At 39.1% G+C, this 12,015-nt stretch overlaps 1 protein-coding gene across 2 annotated transcripts in view; it reads right to left on the bottom strand.

Moving 5' to 3' along the window:
- Nucleotides 1-88: 88 nt before the first annotated feature.
- Nucleotides 89-12,015, bottom strand: part of TBC1D14 (TBC1 domain family member 14) — a 64,449-nt gene continuing 52,522 nt past the window's right edge. For both annotated transcript variants that reach the window (XM_012573651.5, XM_030270694.4), the window contains 2 exons: nucleotides 4,625-4,883; nucleotides 89-3,422 (listed from right to left, as the gene is read on the bottom strand). In XM_012573651.5, coding sequence (XP_012429105.2) covers nucleotides 3,357-3,422; nucleotides 4,625-4,883 — 325 coding nt within the window. In that variant the 3' untranslated portion in view covers nucleotides 89-3,356. The remainder of the gene's footprint in view (nucleotides 3,423-4,624; nucleotides 4,884-12,015) is intronic.

Raw genomic sequence — 12,015 nt, forward strand, 5'->3', positions numbered from 1 at the left:
AGAAAGCCCGAAAACTGCTAAAGCCACCTGTGAAGAAAAAGACTAGTACTGGAATTTTCAATATCTAAATTACACTGACAACAGTTGATTAAGATAACTTTACATGACTTTATTTAACAAAACCATGTATTTACAGCTGAAAAAAGTTCCAGTCTGATACACATATCTAAACAAAACAAACGTGGTAATTACATAACCCAATTTAAACGTGATGTACAGGAGATGTACCAACACTTCTCTATATATCATTCTTGTTTTAAAACATTCAAAAATAAGCTGTTACAAGGTACCTTTTTTTCCCAAATGAAATTGTTTACTAAATGATGAAATAACATTACTGATTGACTGCAGATCAAAGTTGCAAAACTGCTTTATTATAAAGTGCAGATCGTAAAGAATCCCAAAGCTGGTTGGAGTTTTCTGGTTTCTCTGATCTGCTGCACATACAGTGGTACTTTCCATGTATTGCAGCGGTTTAATTTTTCTTTAAACCCATGAAGAAAGAAAGTTTGCTTGATGGGGACATTTGCTCCATGAAAGAAAATCTCATGCATCTTGTTACAGATACTTTCAAGTACCTGAACAATTAAATTGTCATTTTTTTAAATGCAATTCCCTGAATTTCCTTAAGATTTCTGTATTAGCTAATTAAGAGATTTGGTATACTGCAAAAAACTTGAAAAGCTCAGTGGCAAGAAATTCTATGCCATTACTAGTCAGCTCTGTATTTATCAAAATTCAAGCATTACCTTCAAATCAAGTTATTGAGAAGTTGAAATAATTGCATGTTTAGGCAGGTGATTTTTTTCACATGTATTTTGTTTGAAAATAAACTGTGCAAAGCTCCTTATTGCATTGCTGTTTCTTCATTAAAGAACATACCTTATATACACAAAGAAATCATTTAGAAAATATATACAACTTCTAAGAACAGATCAAATCACAAAACAAAATAATTACATTTGCAAGTAACAAACAGTGCACAAGTGTTGCAGCAGGCCTTTTCTCCCCAACTATGCCCACTGTCACTGTTACATTCAACATCTTATTGAAAAGAGAAAAAACAGGCTGTTGATGGCTGCCAAGATACCTAGTAGCTAAAAAATGCTTTTTTAACCAGACAAATGAGCCACACTTGTAGACTTGCTTTAAAAGAAAATACAAATGTAGTTGCAATGAAGACTTAAATCACAAAGCCAGTTACAGTACCACCTAAATACGTATATTGAGAAAAAGTGATCTCTATGTTCCATAAACCGTTTAAAAGCATAGTGCAAATGTTTTGGATGGTAGGCCTCTCGTATTCCTCATGGAAAGGCATATTTGTTGTAGTAATAGAAAAAGTAATATTAAAAAACACTTACTGACCTTCCTGCTTTCTATTGCACTTCAAAGCAATTGAGCATACAAGTACCAGTCATTGGAGGACAAATTCTGTACAAATTCTGAAATAACATGTTTCCTATCATATCTTAATGTCTGTTTTCAGTAAGTGATAACTGAGGTGATGTCTTGTGGTGGAATTAAGATGACCAACAAAAAACCACATCCATTACACCAGCTGCACAAAGTGGACAGGAGAAGAGGTCAATGAGGTATCGGACTTGTAGGCTGCATTTGCATTACACATCTTTCAAAGCGACGATGAGTCCTCACTTACTAAGAAATCTTGTTCTCACTCTTCTTAATATCACAATCAAATTACCCCTCATAGAAATAATGTCTGTACCAAAGGACAGTGTTTTGATTGTCCCACAGTCCTTTACACTGCATGTTGAGTTGAGCAGTGTGCAACTATTCTTCTTGTTTTTATTCAAACAATGCCAAACTAATCAGCATAAAGCAGCTGAAGAGCACTGGGAAACTGCTGACCATACAGCTGGAGGATTTCATAACGCCTGTTCACAGTTAACACAAATATTGCTTCAGTTACCTTTCCCTTTTCAATGATCATCGTTAGTATAAAACAGGTTTTACACCACACACTATGCAATAAACATTCTTGTGAATCAGAGGCACTCATGATTTTCCCTTCAACATTCACCTGAATGAAAAGAGGATCTAAGATGTATGAGGGATTTATGTAACATCCATTTGCTGCCGCTGTAACTTGCTCTCGTGTATTAGAGGTCAGATAAAATGCTCAGAAATGACAGCTTGTACTTATCCTGATGGTGTCTGGCACATTTCCCAATAAACTTCTTTCACTTGTCACACTATGGATCTGTTCCACATAACTTGCTCACTCTGGCAGCAGCAGCAGCTTCAGGAGACTCCACAAGCTCTCTTCTTTACAGCAGCAATGCTGGCGAACGTTAATTGCTCCCCGACCACCCTTCCTCCTGAGATCTGCCAGGGAGTAAAGCTGGGTACCAGCTTTAAAGTAGCTACCAAAATTGCTTTTAAGCATTTCTCAGTTTATCTGCCAAGTCCAGTTTTATCTCCATGACTGGACACATGGCACACAGGAAGTAGATGGTGGGCAAGAACATCATGAAGCAGCAGTGCCCCAGGAGAGGGACAATGTAACATGCATTTGGTAGTATGTGACCTAGGCTTTGAACAGAGGAAAGAGAGTACAAATTGGGAAATGATGCCACCCTAACACCAGAACCCTCTTGGTGAGTTTGGAATCTAGTTTGCTGTATGGAATTTCCTCCATATGCATCCATTTTGGAATATCAATTTCCAAGGCATCTTGAAGAATAATTAGTTTCTCACTGCTAGTTTGTCTTCTCTTCCAAGCTTACTTTCTAGTTCACTTTTTCTTAAAGAAAGGAATGTAATTCGATATCTACATGATTTCTTTGGTAAATGGGACCCACAGCCTATAAAACCAGAAGCATTTCTAAAGAAATGGTCCTTATATTATTTAGAATTCCAGCACCAGTTATCTAAAATCCAGATCCAGCTACTGTTACAGGTATTGGAGACATATCCTGCCTAAGAATGGAATGGGAATAGCTGTCAAAGCAACCAACATTGCTGAATGTCCAGTCTTTTAAAACATCTAAGGAAAAAAAAGTAGAAAACCCCAAACCCTCGAAATTATTTTGTTTCACTGCCCTCATCAGAAATACAGAATGTGTAATGCTCTCCACAGCATATGCTTATACTACTAAAAGTTTAAGGCTAAGCCTAGGTTCAATTTAGAAGGGGTTTATCCCCTAATTTCCTTTCTTCTTTTTTTGTTTTTTCACTCCTCCTTGTTTTTCTTCTCTCCTCCTTAAGGCTATTCTACTACTAAATGTAACTGAACTAACACTTTGATTTGCAGGCTCATACATGTCAAACAGTAATCAATACTTTTGCCACTTTAGCTCTTTTCCTGGGAGTCACTGGAGGCAAACCCAACATTAACGTTTCAGTGAAGGACTTCCTTTTTCCATTTCCCGGTTATCTTTCTGCAGAGCAGCCAGTATCTAGACATTGCAAGAAATTAGAGAAGAAAAGCATTAGATTAAAAAAAAAAAAATACTCAATTCATTCTGAAGAATTTCCAGTTATGTCTGAGCAATACTATTTTAACTATCATATGTAATTAAATTTAGAGAACCTCTCCACTGCCAAGAGACTTCTCCCATAAGTTTTTGTGACATGGTGGATAGAAACAGATTTAACAAAGGTTTAAACTCCATCTCCCCCAACACACACTTTTGAAGCCTGTTATTTGGGGTACTTGGCAGAATAGGACCCCTATCTCTCCTTTCCCATGAGGGAAGCAGCAGCAGGCTGGCAATTTATTTGGAATGCAATCCTCATGCACACATGACATGTTCAAGGAAGGTGAGACAACTGAACAACCTGTGGAGCCACTCCTGCTGTGAAAGTTAGGAATGCTCATCTTCAAGAGAAAACTGGCAATCCCCAGCATCTACAGGCACTACTACCCCAGGAAAGAACCAGAAAGACCCAGTTGCAGCTGAATTGCTCCAACCACTACATTTAACACCACCTTTCATTTTCTCTGCAAAAAAGCAGTTGGATAAAATGGGCAGAGCTCTATTATGGAATGACTCACAAATTGGGCTGTATAAAAAAGCCACTCTCCAACATGAATGGCTGCTACAGCCACTTAATGATTGCCACATTCATATGACACATCCTTTTTTTTAAACTGGAATTTAATTGAACTTACAGTGATGAAGCAATTTCTGAAATCACATGCTAAATCCCAATAAGATGATGCAGAGATGCAATCACTTCTGTAGAGCTCAAAATTAGACAGAGTAGAGATCTTCAAGAAGATGAAAATGACTGCATGAGAGTGTGTCCTGATGACTTCTCCCAAACACTGGATTTCTGCTTTTAAATATTAAGTTGTAATGTTGCTAGCAGCCTTTGTAATTAATAAATTTTCAAAGTTGTGTGACTTTTTACTTCATAAATTTCACTCAGTATTTCAATTCTGAATGTTGACTGAGCTCTCCCTTTCCAGTGGAGATTAAGCTGAGGGAATCCACTCATCTCAATGTATGCTAAAAGCATGGAATGAGCTACGCTGTCATACCTACCCATAAAATCAAGCACCAGCTCTGCTACAACATTCTTCCAGATGTTGCCAAACCCCATTTTCATGAGTAAAGTAAAATCATCAGTTACCAAAGACTGACATCCTCTTTACCTGAGCCCATTTTTTGTTTCTACTTTGCATCTGAATGGCAGCAATAGATGTGAAGAATTCTTCCGAAGGCAAGTCCTCTGGTAGCTTTGTTAAAAACTGAGCTATATGAATGAAGTCCATTTTGGTCAAAATATCCTCAAAAAGTTTTAGTATTCCCAGTGCTGTACGGAATAAGAACTCTTCTCCATCACGGCAGAACACATCCCAGACACGACAAGCCAAGTCTAGTGGCAAAGATTTGCTGTACAATGTGAATATCCTGAAAGGCAGAACAAAATTTTCAGTTATTAGACAAGAATACTGGATACTCACAGAAATACACACACCAACCATCAGTAAGTTGGAGGATTCTCCAATATTTTTAATTGAGTATTTCTTTTTGTATTTCAGAAGTACTTCTGTTAGCTGCAGCACACTAATCCATGAAACAATATAAAATTTTACAACCATTAAAGTGTGGTCTCTAAGTCTGATTTTCTTGGATCATACCAGAAGAAACAATATACACGGTTTTACAATGGGCATTTGATGACCACAACTATAATCAAAGGCCTATTTAATCATCACTTCAGAGCTAAGAATTGATGCAGTTTTAGCTGCAAAAACTCAAAAAGCTGAACCTTAAGACAACCTGCAATGGGCACTTTGTGTTTCAGATAAAGGAGATGAATAAAATTAACTCTTGTGTTCCAGGCATGATTGACAGGCAAAGTAATATTAGCATGAGATTTGGAGGAAGGATCAGCGCGAACTCCCTTGAGCTGAGAGAAACAGGCAAGGCAGGATGTCCAGAGAGGTGCAGACAGTGGTGATAAGACAGTGGCTCACTGTGCCTGTACGGATGTGATTACCAAAGAGAAAGGGTAATACCAGAAGCAATAGCCTTGTCCCAGTTGCTAAAACTCTATTCTTATTAACTAGCGTGAGCACATTTCTTCCTTCACCAAAATGCTGACAGCCTTGCAGCCAGAAACAAAAAGTTGCTCCTTCCTCTCTCCTTTACCCAACACTCGCTGCACAGCAGAGCAGAAGCACTGCTGCCAACAATGACCTAACAGCACATGATGAGAATAATCTCCTGGAATCATTTTACAGTATATAAGGGGAAAGAGTTACAGTGTTTTTTTCCTTCAGAATTCAGAAATAACTTTTCCACGGATGCACTGCACAAAAATCTCTGTAAAACTGCAAAGAATTCTCTCCCCAGCAGAGGTCAGCAAAGGCTCAAATTTCAATCAAATCCTTCCACAGCTTTTAACAAAAAATTCCTTTTCAAGAATGTTGAATTTAACAGAAGTTATTACGTGTTTAAAATTACCCTCTATCCCCTCCAATTTTTTATTTGGGAAATTTGGATTCACATTATAAAGACAAAATGGAACAGATATATACACACATGTATATGTAAGAATAGAGTATGAAGTATCTTCACAGCAAAGTCTAATAATCAAAGGTTTTCTGCATTATCTGCTCTTTACTATATAAAAATTAATTTGAATGATGTGTCATTAAGTATATGGCTTATGTATGAATCACACTTTAGAAAAAAGGGAAAAGACATTAATTTGATTAACATCCTGATGAAACGAACATGTGCACAAATTTAGGTGACAAGTGAATTGCAGGTTTAAGGTCCTTAGGATTTTACTGTTTTTCCTATTTTTACATCTCATTGCAATCTTTTAACAAGTGGAAGCATTTAAAATCCTGTTCTTCAAAAAGCTAAATTAGAATTATAAAATAAACAAACAAAAATATGGGCCTGGGATGCAAAACCCACACATTTGTTCATCACACATACATGAAGGTATAAGAGGAGCACAATACAAGCTCTTTGGTTACTGGCCGATCCTGCACTGCAGATTTCATTTACTTTGCACACTCTTTCAATATTTTTGAACAGTCAAAGACCTTATAAAACCATACTGCCACAGAATACCTGCATGGCATAATTAAGACTTCTGTCTGTACACACACACACACACACACACACACACACACACACACACATACACACACACACACAGAGAGAGAGAGGAAACAGCAACAAGTTTTCAATTTAAAAGGAACAATGTAATAGGAAGCAATTCAGCTGAGCCCTTTCCTGGTCACCAAGTAGCAGGAAAACACCCAGCCAGAAACAAGTTGAAGATACGTAACAATGCCAACTTTATAGACCAGTTGCTATTCACAAAAGTTTATTCCTTCATGATTCAGACCCAACCTGAAAAACCCATTTGTATTAAATCTCCAACTATGCAGGAAATTAACTGTCAAAAGAAAGAACTATTAATGAGAACACTTCTTTTGTATGAAAGGATTTCCTCGCATCAAAAAAGCTGTCACATCAAGTCACATATTTTCCATTGAGCTCTTCATAATTGGAATGAAGTGCCATTTGCAGGAACTTAACAAGGCAATTAACTTTCATTAATATTTTCATGGAATTGATGCATCAAGACCTAACAGAGACTGGGCTCCCTCGAATAAGGAGTGAAAGGCCAGTAGGAATCACTGCTTAGAACAGGTACAGCATTTCATCCCCTCAAACATTTCCTGAAACGAAAGATATTTTTTACTAAACCTCTGAGCTACTGGTCAAACTCTTCAGGAATTTATTGGAGTAATAAAGCAGCTGCCAGACTGAGGCATTTCCAGCAGCATCTTTCAGCAGCACTGGCACACTCCTTGCACATGACCTGCTGTCACTGTACTGCAGGGTGATTTTTGTCTGCAGCTCCCTTGCAAACCTCTCTAAGTTGCAGGAGCAGACAATACAGCTAACTCACATAGAGATGTCCAGTGTCAGAGCAATGCATGCTCCTGGTCTTTCTCTGTTTGGAGGAGGAAGAGAAGAAGCACCAGATGCTCCTGCTCCTCCCTGGCTCTGTTGATGAAAGTGTATTTGAGGCGGATGCATGAAGTCCTGGCTGGTTTGCTACTCACAGCAAAAGCATATGACCATAAAGTCATCAAGAAAGCAAAGAACTGCTACCATGATAATCATAAGCTCCATCCTTCTATCCTTTGCTTTTTTTTCCCCCCCCTCTCCTTTTTTCTCTTTTCTTTCTAATCAAAAAGTCTTCATAAGATATCAGCAAGAGCAATGCAGACAAGTAGGCCAGATTTTGGATTGGCAACTCACACGTAACATTGATTCAGATCAGATCTTATGTATTCTTGTACTACACATTCCTTTCCCATGTCTGTAAATTTTAAAATCATTACAGCCTAAAAAAAAGTAGAAGTGTTTACTTCATTTCTTATTTGGAAAAAAGAAATAAAATGCTGACTGCAAGAGTATTTTTTGGGGGGATGGACTATGTTTTTCTCAAAGTAACAGAAAATAAACTTATACATACTTTACTGAAAGTGCCCACTAAAAACAGCCATGCAAAGTGACTTGGACCTTTATTCCAGCAAACACATGGTGTCAATAGAAACTTCATGTTCATGGAGCACAATCACACTCCACCTAATATTGAAGAACCACTGATCAATCCATCAGTACAAACACAGCCCTTGGCTATAATTATTGCCAAAATAATTTTCCTGAGTAGGGATAAAGAGGTGTTTGTATAGCAGCAGCAGGCCATAAATAGACAGCATGTGTCCTTGGCAAATCCACATTCCACTCTGCTCACAAGAGCCTGCGGAACATCAGCTGACAGAGTGAGAGGCCAAAACTGGGCTATTCAGACACACTATTTCCCCTCTGTTCTTTGTGAACCTGACTGCACGTTGCTCTTTATGGTTATTTCACACTTGATCCCCATTATACTCACAAAAAAAAGTAAAACCCTGTATAGTTTTTGAATTCTGTCTACAAGATTTATCAGCTGTGTTTGGGCTTAAAGTTTGGGCTTTTTAAATGAGGTGCCTTTACTTGTGGCAGGTATCCCCCAGTAATCATGTCACAGTACCTTAAATTAAACTATTCAGTCCTTGTAGTTTCCCCATCACAGAAGGCAGCAGTGGAACTAAACTGCAGGAGGCCTCTCCTCCCTAAGTCCTCTACCTGCTCCAAGGAAACCTACACAGCTGGGCCCACCTATAGCATTTATTTTTCTTGGAACATATCCATTCAAAAATTATTTAAGCACACCAATTTTACTGCTGTTCCCTGCAGCACAAGTGACAGGAAGAAGCACAAAGCAGACTAGTTGTCTCCATTCTAATTGTGGCAGGAGCAGAAAGGTTTCCCAGCAACTGGTCTGTGCAGCACTGGCCACTGGAGCCTCCCAGAGCTGGCACCCCCAGAGATTTACTGCACACATGCCTGCACAGTAACCATACCAGCCACTGGAATAGCAGCAGGCATCCCTTTGGAGCTCAGAACAAATGTTCATTTAAATAAAAGTAATGTTACAGCAAGGCTGTTTCACAGAGATTTTTACCTACAAGCAAAAGGTCTGCCTACTCAAAGCAATGCTGTACCATATTCTTCCCTGAATGTAAATACACCACACTTAGTGGCAATTTAAAGAAAAAAACCAAATCTAAATCTGCTTCCTACAGGATCAAAGTATTTTGAAGCAGAATGTATATGTATGCACACACATACATATGAATACCTTTACATGTATATTTAAGTAAAATATGTAAGTTTTACATACATATAACCTTCACTGTCTAACAAAATTAAGGACAGAGTGGTATGAGCTGTGTAGTTCAAGACAAGTGTGAAAAAGTTCAATACAGTATTGGGCAGGTCTGTCTCAAACAGCCTACATTCCTGTGCAAGATCAGTGCTGTAACTCTCTAGGGATGGGAAGGAACACAGTAAATTGTCCTTGGAATTAAAATAAAACAGCTTGAATATGGATGCAGGTAGTCAGCAAGAAATGTTAATTGTCAGTTCACTGATGCAAAGACCTTGAGAAGCACCATCCAGAGTCACTCCTCACTGACTTCTCTTTCAAGTGCTCTTAACACTTACCACAGAGGTAACAAAAGGGGGACCTGATATGCCTCAAGACTTCAATAATACTTCAACACAGACGTCATCAGTTCTTCACTCACTCACTTTTTGGTTTGTTTTGGTTTTGTGTTTGGTTTTTTACCCTATATATGTACTAAGAGATAACAATTTATCATGTAAATGTTTATTCAAGACATATAATACTCTTTGTTTATATTTACATCAAAGCAAAATTACTGAAGGGAATGTAAACCTTCAATCTTCTGTCAATCTTTTTTTAAAAAATCTCTAATTTCTGGTACTGTTTCTCAGGATTTCTTCTTTACAATGCGAAGTTAAACAATAGCATTATATTAACATGCCTGTACCATGAGGATGCTCAATTTTAGCAATCACCTTATTTAGGACAGCATCATATCCAACTAGTAATCCATAGTATCACAGAATACCCTGAATTGGAAAGGACCCACAAAGATTATTGAGTCCAATTCCTGGTCCTGCACAGGAGCCACCTCGAGAATCACATTATGTGCCTGAGAGCACTGTCTGAAAGCTTCTTGAACTCTGCCAGGCTTGGTGCTCTGACCATTTTCCTAGGAAGCCTGTGCCACTGACCAGCCACCCTCTGGGAAGAAGAATCTTTTCCTAATATTTAATTTGAATTTCACAGCTTCATGCACTGTTACCATAGAGAAGAGATCAGTGCCTGCCCCTCCTTTTCCCCTCACAGGGAAGCTGTAACTGCAGTGAGGTCTCCCCTGAGTCACCTCCAGGCTGAACAGCCCAAGTGACCCTAGCCACTCCTCACACAGCTTCCTCTTAAGGCCCTTCACATCTTTATTACTCTCCTTTGCACACTCTGATAGTTATCTATATTTTTTATATTGCTGTGTCTGAAATTGCCCTCAGGGCTCAAGGTGAGGCCGCCCCAGTGCAGAGCAGAGTGGGACAATCCCCTCCCTTGCCTGGCCATGCTGTGCCTGATGCCCCCAGGACAGGTCTGACCCTCCTGGCTGCCAGGGCACTGCTGATTCACAGTCAACTTGCCACTGACCAGGACCCAGGTCCCTTTCTATGGTGCTGCTTTCCAGCATCTCATTCCCCAGTACATCCAGAATTGCTCCATCCCAGCTGCAGAATCTGGACAGGTTACTGTGAAATGGTATCAAAATCTTTCATGAAGTCTAAAAATATCACATCTACCCAGCTAGATGGGTAACCCTGTCATAAAAGGAAATTAAGTTTGTGAGGCAGGGCTTTCACCTCGTGAACCTGTGCTGGCTGTGCTATTGTCCAGGTGTCTTTCAGTATGTTCCAGAATAATCTTATGGCTCCATAATTTTACCAACCATTGTAGTGAATCTACCAGGCCTTTAATTTCCAGAGACACCCTCTGAAAATCAGGACAATGTTTGCCAGCTTCTAGACAAACAGAACCTCTTCAGATTCCCAAGATTGTTAAAAATCATTGAGAAAGATCTCATGATGGTATCTGCCAGCTCTTGGATGAATCCAATCAGGTCCCATAGATCATCAGGCTGCAGCAGCAAATCCCACAAGTTCAGAGTCAAATAGAAGTTTATCATCCTCACAGCCATGGTCTTCCAGTTCATGGCTCTGGGACCCCAAAGCACACAATTATCGTAAAAAACCAAAGTGAAGACAGCATTAAATATCTCTGCCTAGTCTGTGTCCCTGCTGGTAAGGTGACCATCCTCATCATGTAACAGGCTGATGTAATTTCTGGACTGCTATTAACATTATTGTCCATTAAAAATACAATAACCTGATGATTTCAGTGTTGTCTATCCAGTTACTCTCCCACATGTTTACAGTCCTCTTATTCTGATGACCCTTTTATTCAATTGCTTTCTCCACACACAGGCTTTCACAACACTGAGGCATACAATTTCGACATCTTTCCTCTTATCACTGAACACACCAGCCTCTGCTCTCTTTCTTCCATTCTACCTTACCCTAGTACTTTTTCTATTCTCTGTGCACAAATCTACTTCAGTTTAATATTCTCAGCCTTCAGTCACAAATTCTTTACCATGGTATTTCTCCCATTAAATGTTGGGAGAAATGAGCCTATTCATTATAACCCCCAATAATTCCCCTACACATGATGCATTAAAATTGAATCCCAGTGTAACAGTCAAGTCACAAAGCCCATGTTGCACCACCCTCCATGCAACAGGCATATACAAACCATGCAAATCAAGCAAAGCAGCAAGAGAAGTCCATGTGGAGTTGAATCGACCAATGGACATTAAGGATAACGAGAAGGGCTTTCCTGAATGTGCAGGGAAAAAAAAGACTGAAAAAACCATGAGCCCACTGCTGAACAGGGCAAGGAACCTGGTGACAAAGAATATGCAGACAGCTGTGGTACTCACTGCCACCTTCATGTCAGTCTTTACTGAGACTTGCCTTTATGAATCTCAGGTCCCCCAGACCAGTGGAAATG

This window comes from Taeniopygia guttata, chromosome 4, assembly GCF_048771995.1.
Source record: "Taeniopygia guttata chromosome 4, bTaeGut7.mat, whole genome shotgun sequence".
NCBI classification, from domain to species: Eukaryota; Metazoa; Chordata; class Aves; order Passeriformes; family Estrildidae; genus Taeniopygia; species Taeniopygia guttata.